Source organism: Zerene cesonia, chromosome 7, assembly GCF_012273895.1.
Source record: "Zerene cesonia ecotype Mississippi chromosome 7, Zerene_cesonia_1.1, whole genome shotgun sequence".
Classification (NCBI taxonomy): domain Eukaryota; kingdom Metazoa; phylum Arthropoda; class Insecta; order Lepidoptera; family Pieridae; genus Zerene; species Zerene cesonia.
Genome location: NC_052108.1, coordinates 2,288,917 through 2,303,800, shown reverse-complemented (window position 1 = coordinate 2,303,800; position 14,884 = coordinate 2,288,917). Strand labels below are relative to the sequence as shown.

Below are 14,884 nucleotides of genomic sequence, written 5' to 3'. Positions count from 1 at the left end.
ACGTGTTAAAAAGGTAAAATATTAAAAAATAAATTCAAATAACATACATTTAGCAGGACCATTACTTTTCCAAGTACAATGAAAAATATTAGTTTCAACTTCTTCTAAAATACATATATTTTGTGCTTGAATTTCTTCAGCATGACTTACTATTCTTATATTTTCACATGTCTTATCTGTATTTTTTGGTAATATTATTAAGAGGCCATTCACAACTGAAGAAAGATTTCTATATTTTGATATGACACCTATCTAAAAAAAGCATTTAAATATCACATGAATGATACTGCATATGGATAAAGATTGCCAACATAAATATTAAATTTAAAAAATAATGACTTACTTTTGCACCTGTTAAAAGACAATACAGCAGTGTTCTGAAAGCTTCTTTGGATAAAAGATTTTCTGCATCGCGTAATGACATAGAGCTATTGTCAATTGTTACTGAGCAAATATCTTCAAAAATGGTGCCTTTAGTTGTGTTTGGATGAAACTTGTTGAGCATATATTGGCTTGTGTAAAGAGTCTCAGAATAAATTAAAGCACCACTTTTCAGCATCCATGTAAAGTGTGAATGTAGCCTTTTGAAAATATCATCATCATCTGGAAACAACAAATTTTATTATACAAAAAAAAAAAAATAACTTTAGAACTCAGTCAAATTAATAAATTAAAAACATTTCATTTCCTTACTTGTCAGTTGTTTTAATGATCTGGATTGACCAAAATCATTCTTTCCAGTTTTCAACCTCAATGCTCTTTGTGAGCATATACTCTGTTCATTATCATAAACAACATCAGCCAACTCTTGAAGCTGTTTTGCTATTTTCTGAACAAAAAATAAATACAACAGGTCAAAGAAATAATAGAATTCTAATTATAAATAAATAAAAGAAGGAATAAAATAAAAGTCTTTAAAATAATAATAAAATTTACCTTCATGTGTTCTGATAAAACTGGAGTTACATTTAGAAGGAACATTTTATCCTTCATTAGAACTACAATTGAAAATAATCTCTTCAACCCTCTGGCCCTAGTATCTTTCAGGTGGAACATGTGGCTGAGGACATGTCCTTGTGTGTCACTGAAATAAACTACACCTCCTTCTTTACTCCAATTGACCTAGAATGTTGTAAAAAAATTAAGAAGCAGAATTTCTTATTCGGTTTCATGCTGCAATCAATATATTTGAAGAATAAATAATAAAGATATAAATTGCAAGGCTTTTGTGATTCCTTTGTGAGCTGTTTAATTATTAAAGAAATATCTCTTACTTACTTCACATGTTATACTCCGTAAAGCAGCCTGGCGTAAAAACGCAGTAACATCATCATTAGGCACAGATTCTCTGCTGCAATAAATTATCCCACTGTCGTCCTTTGATACTAATACTGTTTCTGCACCAATTGATCTGCAGCCACTACACTCTACTGGGTATTTGGAGGATTCTGTAGTATGACTCTCATCGTCTGTTGTAAAAGTACAGAATAATGGTCGCGGACCGTGAGATTCACAAAAATGACACAGACCAATTATAGCATTCATTCTATAAGTACATAAGTTGTATATTAGAAAAACTAAATATTCAATTCAATTTTATTTTATGAATGGCAAAAACTAAATATTATTTCTGCCTTAAATGAATCTATTGACATTGTGATTTGTGTTTTCGATAATATTTTGACATTAGTCCTGAACAGCTGATTAGGATGACAGTGACAATTACACACTTCCACAGTCTATAAATGTGTCCCAGTATGTCAAAATCCTACGAATAAATCTAGGCATTTAATGATCCTATAAACACTAGCTGTTGACCTCGACCAGATATTTTTTATTGAATTTAACTAATTATATTAATTCAGGCCTAGATTAATACAACGGCTAAATAATTAAAGCCGTTAAACCGATCTTGATTCATAAGTCATGTGAAAATCAATCGTATTTAAAGTTTTGTGCTTTATGAGGCAAACCAATGCGTTTAGTTAAAAAACCAGGTAACGGATTTCCAGAGACGTGTTGATCGCTTACCATCACGCAAACTACCTTTTCAAAACTTACCCTTCACCCATCTCAGACCTTTTCTTCTTACCAATCGTCAGTCCATTCCTTTTCCCTTACCACTTAAAAGAGAGCAGCGCATTCGCAGAGGCACTACCTCTGCCAATGTTCATAAACAACATCTGGTGGTGATCGCTTACCATGAGGCGACCCACCAGCTCAGTTGCCTGTTATGACAAAAAAAAAATTGTCCAAAAGTTGTAGCTTTTGGGGACACACCTCAAGAACACAATTAAATAATGATACCTTCAAATAATTTTTAAAGGCAAAAGCGGGTCATATAGATTAGTGGACTAAATTGATTATTTCTACATCAAATATATCTTACGAATGTAAACTTACGTTTATTTCTTTGTTTCACGTTGCAACGGAGTGATTTAATGGTATGATTTCTATGTCTGGACATAGGGAGGTTTGTAAAGGCATTAGGCTAATTAAAAATATCTGCGTTTAAATATATAAATATTGTTTCCTTCTTTTTATCGAGTCGCGTAACATGTAGATTGGAGTAGTTGTAAGAATTTATTTGTATTAGTTTGTAATCGTTTTATAAGAAACATGATTGAATGAAATTGCAAAGCAATGAGTTATTCGAGATTTTGTCATTTTCCATGTACTTTTGTACAGACAGATTACAAGCGGTCCGCCCCAGATGCTTGAATATTAAATACTGTATTCAAACATCCTATGTATCTAAGTTTATAGGAAACGAGGAAATAGGAGACAGAAGGAGCATTAGAATTACATTATCTTTAGGTCCATTTCGGGTCACTACGTTATATAAGAGAAGCAAAAAACAAACCACAATAATTTTCAATAACTCATTTATTGACTGTACATTGATTTAAAGTTGTTATTGGAATATCACTTAGCACAGTTTTAATACCTATTATATGCTTAAGTCCTGTGCCTCACCCATAACAATAAATTACATATCACTCAACATACCAGAACGGGCAGTTTGGTACCGGCGCAGAAGAAATAAATCGACAGATTAAAAAATAAATTATTTTAATTTAAATATAAACATATAACATGAACTGTACTATTGAAAATAAAATTGTCTAAAACGGATAACTGCTACACGTTTATTTCTTAGAGACTGGTTTATAGGCTAGTTTTCTGCTCTTGATGACGGACCACTTGTGCCGCTTGTAGTAGTACACTACAGCGGCGAGCATGGAGAAGATGCCGAGCGCCTTGATGGTCATGAGGCGGCGGTCGTCCAGCTCGGGCTCGGCGCACCACCGCAGGAACGTGGCCACGTCCTTGGCCAGCTGCGACGCCGTCGCCGGCGTGCCGTCGCTGTACTCGGCCGCCTGGACACGGACAAACCACGGTTACGCTTCACTAGCTGCGGCCCGCGCTAATGACTTCCCCATGTTATCGTGGGTACATTGGAATATAATGTAGCCCAAGTTATTACTCATCATATAAGCTCGCTGCCTGTGAACCGTGTAAATAGGTCCAGCCGTTTCAGACATTAGCCAGAACAAACAGACAGACAAAAATTGTAAAAAAAGGTTGTTTTGGTACATCCATACGTCATAAAAGGTGGTTATATATATAACAATAAGATATTCCAATTTTATTTATTGATTTTAATCTATACCTTATTATACATATTAATCTTAGATTTATTTAGAAAACAGCGCGTTCGTCCCGGTCCACGTTGATTCGAGATGAGAACTAAATAAAAAATTATAGCTTGTGTCACTTAGTGATAAAGCTGCTTTTGAATGACGAAAGAAATTATGAAAATAGTCCAGTTATTTTTGTGTGACAAACAAAAACACAAATGTTGCTCTAATCGGCTACGACATAAAACAAAGTGTTTTATATTCATTACTACACTTGATATTATATTTTAATTGCTTGTCATTTAGTCTTGTCATTTAGTCAAACGATTCTGCAAAATTCCTTGCGGGGGCTAACTACTCTTTTTTACGGATATATCCCCCCCCCCCCCCTTAAATAATATCTAGACTAATACGGCCGCGACCACCCACCTCGTCGAACAGACTCTGCGCCATGGATATCGCGCCGCCCGGGAAGTACGGGTTGTAGTTCTGCCCCTCGCGCAGCAGCACGCCGGCGGGCGGCTCCATGTAGCCGGTGAGCAGCGCGAATATGTAGTCCTCGCCGCCCTTGCGCGCCGACGTGATCAGCGACAGGTCCGGCGGGTAGGCGCCTTAATGGAAACGCGAAACAAAATTGGGATTAGAATAAAACAAAAAAAAAAAAAAGAAAGATCAGTCAAGTGCGAGTCGGGCTCGCAGCACTTAGGGTTCCATACAAATTATACTATAAATAATATAAAGAAATTGAAAGGGGCAGAAAAATGGCATTACGAGGTGGGATTTCTATCCGCCCCTCCCCTCCCTCAAATGTTTTCATTTAAGTAAATGAATATCATTAGAATTTTTCAAATCGGACAAGTAGTTCCTGAGAATATTGTGATTAAACAAACAAACTCTTTAGCTTTATAATAATAGTATAGATTGGAAGATGGTGCCTTCTGCATTGTCCCAGTTCCAGAGGCAGATTTCTAACAATTTGAATTTGGTTTAGTTATTTGTTCTTAATTTAGTTGATCTTTTGTTTTTTTTACAACTTACCATTATTGGCAGCTCTGGCAGCATTTTCGTTGGGATATGGTGACGGGAAATAGTCCGAGAGCTTGCCCGGCCTTTCGAAGAAATTTCCTTCTTCATCAGGCCCGTCTTTGACCATAATCTAGAAAAACACATGGATTTTTGTATTTTATTTCTGATAATTTACATTTTTACTCATGCTTTTACCAGACACCCGGATAGTAAAGATGTTGTTATTTTTGCCCATGACTAATTAACTAAGTTGACACTGAAACTCCTTTTATGGATCTATTGGCTTAAACAATGACTGTTAAGGTCTAAATTTAATTTACATAATTCCTGAGGTAATATATATAGCTGTGGGAGAAAACTTAAAAAGATGTTTTAATGATAGTATCAATGAAATTGTCTCATCATTATACAGAGTTTACGTAAGGAAAATTTTTAATCCTGATCCATACCAGTAAAGAGATAAACTCATGAAATTATTGTACCATCACCAATCTTTCATACATGTACATAGTTTGAATTAAATCTGTTAGTGTCCGTTTAAAAATCGAGTCTAAAAAAAGTGGGGCACATACAAATACACAGGTGAAGCTAATAAAAGCGTAGTAATAGAGTGTGTATAGAGGGTTTCCTTCCTTCATATACGGACGCAATAATAAAAACTTTAATATATTTTATGTTAAATAAAACCATTTATTTACTATTATAATTGTGATAAATTACTCATACGTTTGATATACTTGACTTTTGTATAATATAACAACACATTATTGTATAGGTTATACCACCCACCCATATCAAATTCTATTGTTAAAAAGTAATTCAATTTCAATTTTATTTTATGAAAGACAGTGCTGTGTTGCCACAATTTTGCCAATGTCACTTAAAAAGTATTTTCTATTCCAAATTAAACCTTAATGTATAATACCATAAGGTAATATAATAATGTCATAATTCTGGACAGACTGCCGAAAGAGGATATGTCAATATTTGCGAATACGAGAAATTATTCCCCAGCCCACTATTCAAGTATTCATGCACTCATGCATATCTACCATAGAAAACTGACGTTAAGAAGAAACTACAGATACGCCACCCACGCACATGGCGTGTGTTGTATATTGATCTTATTAATTTTATGACCAGTGGAAAATATCTCTCTTACTATTTACTTTATGCTCCCTATGTCTTGTCAGACGCATAGCGTTTTGTGATATATCTGTCAAAAGAATGTTTATGTCACAGAACAATAATTTCACGCTTGATTGTGAAGGTATCATAAAAAAATCATTTTTAGTTTTAATTATTTATAGCATTAAAATGCTTTATATAATTATTTGAATATTTTAAATAGAATGCATTCGATTGTGAGTCGGGATTCGAGCCTAGGCTGCGAAACCGCCTCATGGCCGATATTGTTCTATTCTTTAAAAATTTCCAAATAATCATAACATTTCTAGCAGAATTCTCTATGTAATATTCACATTTGCTGAAAATAATTTAAACTCACTTCGGCGGCCTCCGCCTTAGCCTCAGCTTCCGTGTGGGTGACACCGACCAAGTTACGGAAAGCGATATATTGCAGGGAGTGGCATGCTTTGCAAACTTGCTTGTACACTTCGTAGCCACGGCGGACGCTGTCAACAAATAATATTATAATTTTTCCTTATCTATATATGTACACATTTATTATGATTTTTCCTTATCTCTTACTATACTTATTACTAACTGCACACTCCGGCTCCGACCGGGTACACATTTTTTAAAGTTTTCTTTATTGATATTATATCCTAAGACAGGGAAGCGGAGACAAATCCAAGAAATCCGTAAATCTTTTTAGTAATAATTTTTTATTAGTCTGTTCAACGGCTCTTCATGTGAACGTAGTCTAAGTAAAATGATTTTTTTTATGCATATGTCACGCTAAAAGACCGAATTCGCTCATTGTGTGAACAATTTGCTCACTATGCGTTGTGGTTATGGTAAGAGTAGGTAATCTACGTCTCGAAATTTGTGTTATGGCTTTCACGAAAACGCTCACGACGTGTTTTAATTATAACGATAACAAATATTAAATAACATATTCTTTGTATATATAGACGGCGACAGCTACGTTTTAATGCATGTATAGTTATTTTCTGTTCTAATAGATCCACATGGTGTAATTCGTGACCTGGTTGACATGCTATTTTATCTGGACACATTGAAAGATATGACGCGTTCCGAATATCAACTAATTTACCATAACATGGTTAAAGCTCTTTGTTAATAGAATTTATTTATTTTGTAATGATGTAACAGTGTGTGATTCTTTTTAATGTTTATATTAAAGTTTATTTAAATTATTTTTATTAAAATAGATTCAAACTTTTCCATTATAGAAAGCCTTGACCGTTTTAGAATAAAATAATTCTTTAAGCAATACATATAATCTGCAATGAAAGTAGTAATATAGATACCATTTACACAAAAAGTACTCAGTACCTTAACAAGAACAATAAATAAATCATTATCAGAAGTTATGACACCTATAATTATGAGTGCATTAATGAATTGTTTTGTTTATTATCATTCAGAATATAAATGTAATTAATAACAATTAATAGATGGATAATACTTACATAATTATATTAAACAGTTTACATTTCTGATGATATTTATGGATTTGAATTACAAATTATGTTTTTGTGATATTTATTCTATGTAACTCAATTTTCAAACGAAGAAAAGCCTAAATTAAAAAAGGCTTTGTTAAATATACTTGTTTTAATACATTAATCCTACCAACCCCTTCTTCCAAGAGATACTAATAAAACTGAATGTCAACCTGCACTTAAACAATGCAATTGTTTCAGATCAGCGATTGGCAGCATTTTGTAAGTGACAAACAAAACACACACCTGGCATGGTCAAGGGATTTGAACCATCCATCGTGGCTCCAAGGCTGGTGGTATGGATGTGCCTCGGAGCCGGATGCCTGCACCGATTGTTCTAGAGCAAACAGCAATGCTCCCACACCTCCGCCTACAACGCCCAATGTGGATAACCACTGAAAAGGAATTAATTATTTTAGTACTGTAAGTAGTAAAGCAAACAAATGAATTTCCGATGAAGGGCAAAATATGATATTGTGGTAGGTCACACTAAATTAGTATAATAAGTAAAACTTTCCATAAAATAAATTATAGTAAGTAACAATATTTATTTTAATAAATTAGTTTTTTTTTATATTCAGCTTTTATATTCAATGTTTAAAATTGAATAATTAAAATATTTTCTTAATTTATGTTCATTATGTGTTATGAAAGATGCACATTTTGAAATGCTTATATAAAATATTATTGACAATTGATAAACATTCCACAATATTAAACACTGTTGAAGGTGTGGTCAAAGAATTAAAAAATAAACACTATTTATGAGGTTATTCATAAATATATTCTTCTGTAAACTAATTTATAACATTATTAAATGAACTATAAATAATAACTATAAGCAGATAACTGAGAATTGGGCCTATGTAGGTTAATATGATTATGTAGTCTTTGATATTAAAGTGACATTTTTCAAATAACATTTTTAATCGTAGCACCTATTTACGTATGTATCATTATATTTTTAGTTTAGGTTTCATAATATTTATGTAATATAAAAATTCAGTTTTCATAAAATGATGTCAAATTGATTAAAATTGTACTTACCAATTTTCTACTTTTAGTCCATCCTTGAGTGCTAGTGGACAGCTGATACACCTGAAAGGGATGACAACGACTCGTTAGTTTTCTCAATACTTGTTACATAATGTTGGGAAGGTTACCTTTCAATGTTTATGTCCTATAAGTCACTCATTTTCAATCTTGCTCGTTATTGTATACGCGTAAGTAATATCACAAAACTACATCATTAAAGCGCCAATTTCTCTCAAATTTATAAAAGACATGGTCCCTGTCCCAAGTTCCAGGCATTTTCCACTTCATTGTAAGGTTGTCTTTTGGAGGGACAATTCGGGATTCTACACTTTTTCGGTACTAAACTTAACAATTTTATCTATTTTCAGTACCTGGGGTGTAACTATGCCATAATTTTTCAAAAGTCGTGCCCCACAAATCCTGCCTACGGCGGCCGCCATGATAGTAAAACGTCGTAATGAAAGAAGATTCAAATGACAACTAGTACTGCATTGTCAATTTCTTGCCATAAATAAAATATTAACTTATTTTAACATTAAATCAATAAGTTATTAGTTTTTACTGATTTAAAAAAGCCTTTGCTTAAAAGTTTTTCTAAGAATATCGCATATTCTCATACTAGAAAATTTTGTAGCTATCCAGCCTATTGCATTTATTATGCTTCGAGTCGTAAGCCGTAAGTGTTACCTAGGTAATTATTGGAAAACCTATATACGTTAAGAACGAATACAAAATATAAAACATGTTATTCTTAATACATTAAACAAGCTTTTTATGCTTCAAATAGTTAGGAAAGATTGTTGATATCTTATTGTTAAGCTGTGATTCATCATACAAACAACAAAGTGTAACAACAGTGTGTCAAATTTAGCAAGTAGATCAAGATCTTTTTGTTTAATCCATTCAATATTTTTTATAGAACTAGTACATATATTGAAACTTTGAATGGTATGTACCTTCTGATAGTGTACATAGGTACCTCTTTTATTTTCTAAGATACATGGTATTTGCCAAAGTCAAAAGTTACCTCATACACCTGTCATTAGTGTCACTTCTATGTCAAAAGTTTAACTCATGTTTTCCTCGTGAGATACTCAAATAAAAATATGCAAAATTAAATAACAATTTGCATGAGTGTTTATTTATTTCATTTATAAAAAGGCTAGTCTTTGTAATTTTGATGCCGAGTATTATTTACGGAAAATTATATAAGTTAATAACATCAAATATATCCAAAAGGTATCACCGGCGAGAAGTCATGGTTATTTAGTCATATTTATAAATGTATTTAATATTTTCGAATGATAATTGACAACTAGGTTTACGAGCACAATAAATAGGGACAAAATGCAAGTGTTTACGCAGAAAAGGAACCCTTTAACCGGCAGTACAGAATGGGATGTCCAACACGAAGACTATGATTATCACCAGGAAATAGCACGGTCTGCGTTTGCTGATATGCTTCACGATACTGAGAGGAACAAGAAATATTATCGAGCTCTACAACTGGCTATAGAAAAGATGCACACAGAGGGAAAGAAGGCCAATGTTCTAGATATTGGTAAAATCTTTTACAATTTTAATCTAGTTTGGGGTGCTATTGATAGTAATAATAATAATAAAAATCATCTTTATTAATAGTGAGGCTGTTTAAAGTATTAAGTGCAGCCACTTTGTTTTTCAAAAAGGGACAACTCGCCACTCTAAAAAGGGCTCATAAAATGACTAAAAGCGTGTACCACCACAATGCTATCAAATGCAAATTTTCTGGTCACTTCTGATTATGTAATATAATTATTCCATGCATTTTGAGTGGATATTTAGAACTTATGTGGCTAAGTAGGTGGCTCAATTTGTAAACAAACCCTCCTTTGTCAAAGCAAAAAATTTTAAAATCTGCCTCATTTGGAGACAATTTTTAATACATTAACACTTAAACAAAGTGTATACAAATTTCAGGTACTGGAACTGGGCTATTATCAATAATGGCAGCAAAATGTGGTGCAGACTCAATAACAGCTTGTGAGGCTTTTAAGCCTATGGCAGACTGTTGTCTTAAAATACTGCAGCGTAATGGGGTAGCAGATAAGATTAAGGTCATACCTAAAAGATCAACTGAGTTGGTGGTTGCAGAGGACGGAGATATGAAGGAGAGGGCCAATATACTTGTTACTGAGGTCTTTGACACTGAATTGATCGGTGAAGGTAGTTTGAGCTATATCTTTTACATATTTAATTAATCTATCCCTTATTTTACTATTTGCAGTTACTGGAAATTACATTGTATGAATATTTAATCAGTCATGTAATTAAGATAGAGATTAATCCATATTTATATGTATTTGAAATGTAAATGATAGACATTATGTTGATAAAATAATAATAATAATACTTAAATTTTCTAGGAGCACTGTCTACATTTGATCATGCCCACAAGCATCTTCTAGAGAAAGATTGTATTGTTGTACCAGATTCGGCTGTTATATATGCACAAGTTGTGGAATGTCCAACGTTACAGAAATGGAACAAATTGAATGATTTGGCTAATGAGGATTTAGAAATAATATTGAGGACTCCTTCTAAGGTGAGGTTACCTGAATATGATGATGATGTTACGGTACATTATATTATGATAATTTTGTTCATTGGTTGTTTATAATTCTACAGGAGCATAGAATTGTAAGCATATTTAGCATAGGAACATTTTTTTTCTAGCAGCTACTAGATAAGAATATTCACCAGAAATTCAAAATGCTTCTGTAACAGTTACTGTATACTTATTTAGATGAATATAGACATATTTCTACTATATATTTATTATATTATATTTTCAGTAATATTTTTTATGTTTATGATTTAAATTATAATAATGATGTTTCGGGAGCGGCTACAGGGTTTGAATTACACTGCAACCCTTCTTTAGTTAGGGAGCACATGAGCTCTCTTATCTTTTCACAGGCCATTGTAAATTTAAGCAAGCAAAAAAAAAATGTTTATGATGTTTTAAAGAAATTTTTTTTTCAAAACATTACATAAGCAATTTCTTACTCATTCCAGATGAAAGCATGTGCCGGTTCAGCAGCTGTACATGATATACAATTATCGCAATTGCCTCGAAATGCCTTTACAGAGATTTCCGACCAGATTCCTGTATTTTATTATGATTGGTCAGGCCGTTCAGCTATTAATATGAAGAGGACTGTTAAACAACAGTTCACTGTGATGGCTACAGCCAATGCCCAGATTGTGTTTATGTGGTGGGAGCTTAATATGGATACAGAAGGTATTAATTACTAACTAATTATCTCTTCTTGGTAATTTTAAATATTTAAACAACAATTCTTATTCAACAACAATAAAATGTCAATGGTATATGAAAGTTACAATTTGTTGTTAAGTTAGTTAAGTTAAAATTACAATTGTATAATATATACTAATATTTAATGCATTTAGTTACTTAGAATTTTATATTTCAGGTAAAATTGTATTAAGTTGTGCCCCATGGTGGAGTCATCCAGATGCTGATTTGTCATCCGAAAGACCGCAAGACTCTATACCATGGCGCGATCATTGGATGCAGGCAGTGTACTATCTTCCACAACCTATTTCCGTGCAAAAGGACTCAGAAGCAACTCTAGTCTCTTGTCAAGATGAATATTCCTTATGGTTCTATTTAGAAAACCATGAAACAAAGTACACAAAGTATGTACGACCAATATGTGAGTGTGGTGTTCATATGGCATTATCAAGAACCCATGTGTCGTATTTGAATGATGGAAGACGAAGTAAAAAGATGCTAGCACAGATAAAAGAAGATTTAGTAAGAGACGCAATTGTACTAGACTTAAATGGAAGTAGTTTTCTTGGACTTGCTGCAGCGAAAATGGGCGCGAAAATGGTGTACATTATGGAAAATATGCATTTACACATAAGCATTTTGAATGATTATTTGAAGGAGAATTCAATAGACAATGTGAAAATTATATCAGAGCCAAGTGAAGAGATTCTTAGTGAAGTTACAAATGTTATTTGTGATCCGAATTTTAGTAGTGCAATATTACCGTGGGAGAATTTAAAGGTTGCTTATCTTTTGCATAAATACAGAAGTAATTTGAAGGAAAGTGTGGCTATTATGCCGGAAGTCTGTGAATTTTGGGCGATGCCGGTTGAGTTTAATGATTTGCATAAAATAAGGATACCATTAAATGTTTGTGAAGGGATCCATATGGGAATATTTGATGAGCTGGTCGAGGTGAGTGTATGTATGTGTTTTACATAAATACATACAAATTAATTATGTTCATCCATTATTGATTCCGTGATTTTTTTTATTTAATTTGTGCTATTAGAGTGAAGAAATTGGTAAAGTAGTAAAGTTTTGTAAATAGTTTTGCAGTTTTTTTGTATTTAGATGTGCCAATCCAAAGGGAGGTTCATTTTGTTTTTTTTTACAAAAAAAAGTTTACACGCGAAATAAACATTTTTTATTAATTCTTTCATGGATTCAAAGCAATAAATAAATATAACAATTGCAGAATTCACGAATAATAAGTGATGCAGAAATCGAGGCTCAGCCTCTCTGGGAGTATCCTTGCAAATGTAGTGGGCAGCCGAAGAAACTTCTAGAAGTACATTTGAAAGATCTTAAAGCAACATTTGCAACAGACGGTGTGAACACGATAGCGTGAGTATTGTTCATTATTCTGAATGACATTCATACAAAAAATTGATAATTATTCATTCTGTTATGTACCTGTATGATTGACATGACGTCACAACTATTACTTATAAACCCTTACAAGTTAGCGACAAATTCTTCACTTCCACAAACCCGCGCCCCTTGAGCAAGCAGTTCCGTCTGTGTGACGTCATAGAGTGAAGAAACTAGCTTCGGTCTTCTATCTGTCGTATATTTTTAAATTATGATGTTTAAAAAGTTAAAAGGCATTTACATTTAAAAGCGGTCTGTTAAGCGGTCGGTACTGAATAATTTAAAATATAGAATATAGTTCTGAGATTTGTTGTGTTGTTTATAGTAAATATTGATAGTTATACATTTGATATTGGCTTAAACAACATACATATGAAAAGAGATAAACAATAATTAATTATATTACTGTTATTAGATGTTTTTATTAACTTTTTACTAATGTTGAATTCTTATTTTTAGAGAATCGTCTGACGGTAGTTTCGCAGTGAATGGCTTCGCAATATGGGCGGTTTGGATAATTGGTGGCAAACCAATAAGTACTGGGCCAACAGAGTGGCCCATCATTGGCCAACAAGTGCAATGGGATATGCATTCAAGACAGGGTGTGAAAATCTTAGTGAGTATATTATACTATAAAAACAGTTTTTTTTTCTTTTCTAAGCTAATACTGGAAAATTTCTGTAGGAGTTTTATCTTCCTACATATCTAAAATACCGGTATTATATGCATGATGCGTTGATAGAAATAAATCTGTTTAAAAAAAATGATCTGTTGCCATATATTACTAGTTTTTTCCCGAGGCTTCGCACGCGTTAATTCAGAGTAGTTTAATTGATGTTATTATACATATAAACTTTCCTTTTGAATCATTCTATCTTTAAAAAAACCATCAAAATCCGTTACGTAGTTTTAAAAATTTAAGCATAAATAAGGGACATAGGGACAGAGAAAACGACTTTGTTTTATACTAGTGAAGCTATTTTTTGTAACATTAATTTATAAGTTATTTACTGACATAAATAAATAAATAAATTAATTGATTATTTTTAGAAAAATGCCCAAATAGTGTCAAGTGCGGACAAATGGAATTATCAAGTTGCGTGTGATTTGGAGAAGGGACAGTTCAATATGGTGATCGATTTGGTTGCTACTGAATCATAAATTGTTACAATAAATGTACGTTATACTTTTTTGGGTGTTTTATTTAATGCTAGTTGTTTGTCCTGGCTTCGCACGTGATACAATTATAGCCTATGTCAGTCAACGAAGATGCAGCTTTCTAATGGTGAAAGAATTTTTGAAATCGGCCCAGTGGTTTTTGCGTTATAAAATAATCAAGGTCCAAAAAACTTTTCATTCATTTTAAGGATGATATATTGTTGTTTTTAGTTTGATAAATAAAAGCATTGTTTAGTTTTCAGCAGATAAAATACATATAAGTAGTATTCTCCGCAGGAATAGTCAAGTCCTCTAGCGGGGAATGGGGCAGACTGACAGATACATCTATTTCATTAATCGATTTTCTTTATATTCAAGTATTTATGTTATCAAGTAGGTGATTAGGACCCCTCGGTTCTCAGCTCACTGCACCAAGGAGACGGTCATAAATAAAGAATTATTTGAAAATATTCGAATTATTTTCTCTATGTTAAAAATCTGGAAAGAAATAAAAGTTTATATCTCCTAATACGCACCTTTAAAAAATATCAAAAGAAACAGCTATTAGCTTTATTCGTAAAATTATTTTTGATATGAAAATTATTCATTTTGTTTGTATTTTATTTATTCGCGCATTTAATATAATATTACTAATTATATAT

The 14,884-nt window shown here is 32.7% G+C and overlaps 3 protein-coding genes across 3 annotated transcripts in view; 1 reads left to right on the top strand and 2 right to left on the bottom strand.

Annotated features, from left to right (window-relative positions):
- LOC119840862 (folliculin) overlaps positions 1-1,695 on the bottom strand; it is a 3,350-nt gene extending 1,655 nt beyond the window's left edge. The window contains exons 1-5 of the mRNA XM_038367641.1: positions 1,279-1,695; positions 937-1,122; positions 694-829; positions 344-603; positions 48-252 (exon numbers count right to left, since the gene is read on the bottom strand). Of these exons, the coding sequence (XP_038223569.1) occupies positions 48-252; positions 344-603; positions 694-829; positions 937-1,122; positions 1,279-1,545 (1,054 nt within the window). The 5' untranslated portion in view covers positions 1,546-1,695. The remainder of the gene's footprint in view (positions 1-47; positions 253-343; positions 604-693; positions 830-936; positions 1,123-1,278) is intronic.
- Positions 1,696-2,868: 1,173 nt separating this feature from the next.
- LOC119840855 (cytochrome c1, heme protein, mitochondrial) lies at positions 2,869-8,844 on the bottom strand. The gene is made up of 7 exons (XM_038367632.1): positions 8,725-8,844; positions 8,366-8,416; positions 7,565-7,713; positions 6,175-6,301; positions 4,680-4,797; positions 4,071-4,252; positions 2,869-3,380 (listed from the first exon to the last, which is right to left on the bottom strand). Exons 1-7 carry the CDS (start codon positions 8,791-8,793, stop codon positions 3,150-3,152), a joined length of 927 nt encoding a protein of 308 aa, XP_038223560.1. The 5' UTR covers positions 8,794-8,844; the 3' UTR covers positions 2,869-3,149.
- Positions 8,845-9,406: 562 nt separating this feature from the next.
- LOC119840912 (protein arginine N-methyltransferase 7) lies at positions 9,407-14,254 on the top strand. The gene is made up of 9 exons (XM_038367691.1): positions 9,407-9,592; positions 9,673-9,914; positions 10,313-10,558; positions 10,759-10,937; positions 11,411-11,636; positions 11,830-12,605; positions 12,889-13,037; positions 13,524-13,680; positions 14,115-14,254. Exons 1-9 carry the CDS (start codon positions 9,534-9,536, stop codon positions 14,223-14,225), a joined length of 2,145 nt encoding a protein of 714 aa, XP_038223619.1. The 5' UTR covers positions 9,407-9,533; the 3' UTR covers positions 14,226-14,254.
- The last annotated feature ends 630 nt before the right edge of the window (positions 14,255-14,884 follow it).

What these genes read in the sequence shown, in the direction of transcription:
- LOC119840855 (XM_038367632.1), bottom strand. Translation starts at nt 8,793, where the DNA reads ATGGCGGCCGCCGTAGGCAGGATTTGTGGGGCACGACTTTTGAAAAAT. An exon ending in AAATCCCTTGACCATGCCAG is followed by an intron (nt 6,302 to 7,564) that starts GTGTGTGTTTTG and finishes ATTTGTTGACAG; the next exon opens with CGTCCGCCGTGGCTACGAAG. An exon ending in TGCCAGAGCTGCCAATAATG is followed by an intron (nt 4,253 to 4,679) that starts GTAAGTTGTAAA and finishes GTTTCCATTAAG; the next exon opens with GCGCCTACCCGCCGGACCTG.
- LOC119840912 (XM_038367691.1), top strand. Translation starts at nt 9,534, where the DNA reads ATGCCGAGTATTATTTACGGAAAATTATATAAGTTAATAACATCAAAT. An exon ending in ACATCAAATATATCCAAAAG is followed by an intron (nt 9,593 to 9,672) that starts GTATCACCGGCG and finishes ATTGACAACTAG; the next exon opens with GTTTACGAGCACAATAAATA. An exon ending in GGCCAATGTTCTAGATATTG is followed by an intron (nt 9,915 to 10,312) that starts GTAAAATCTTTT and finishes TACAAATTTCAG; the next exon opens with GTACTGGAACTGGGCTATTA.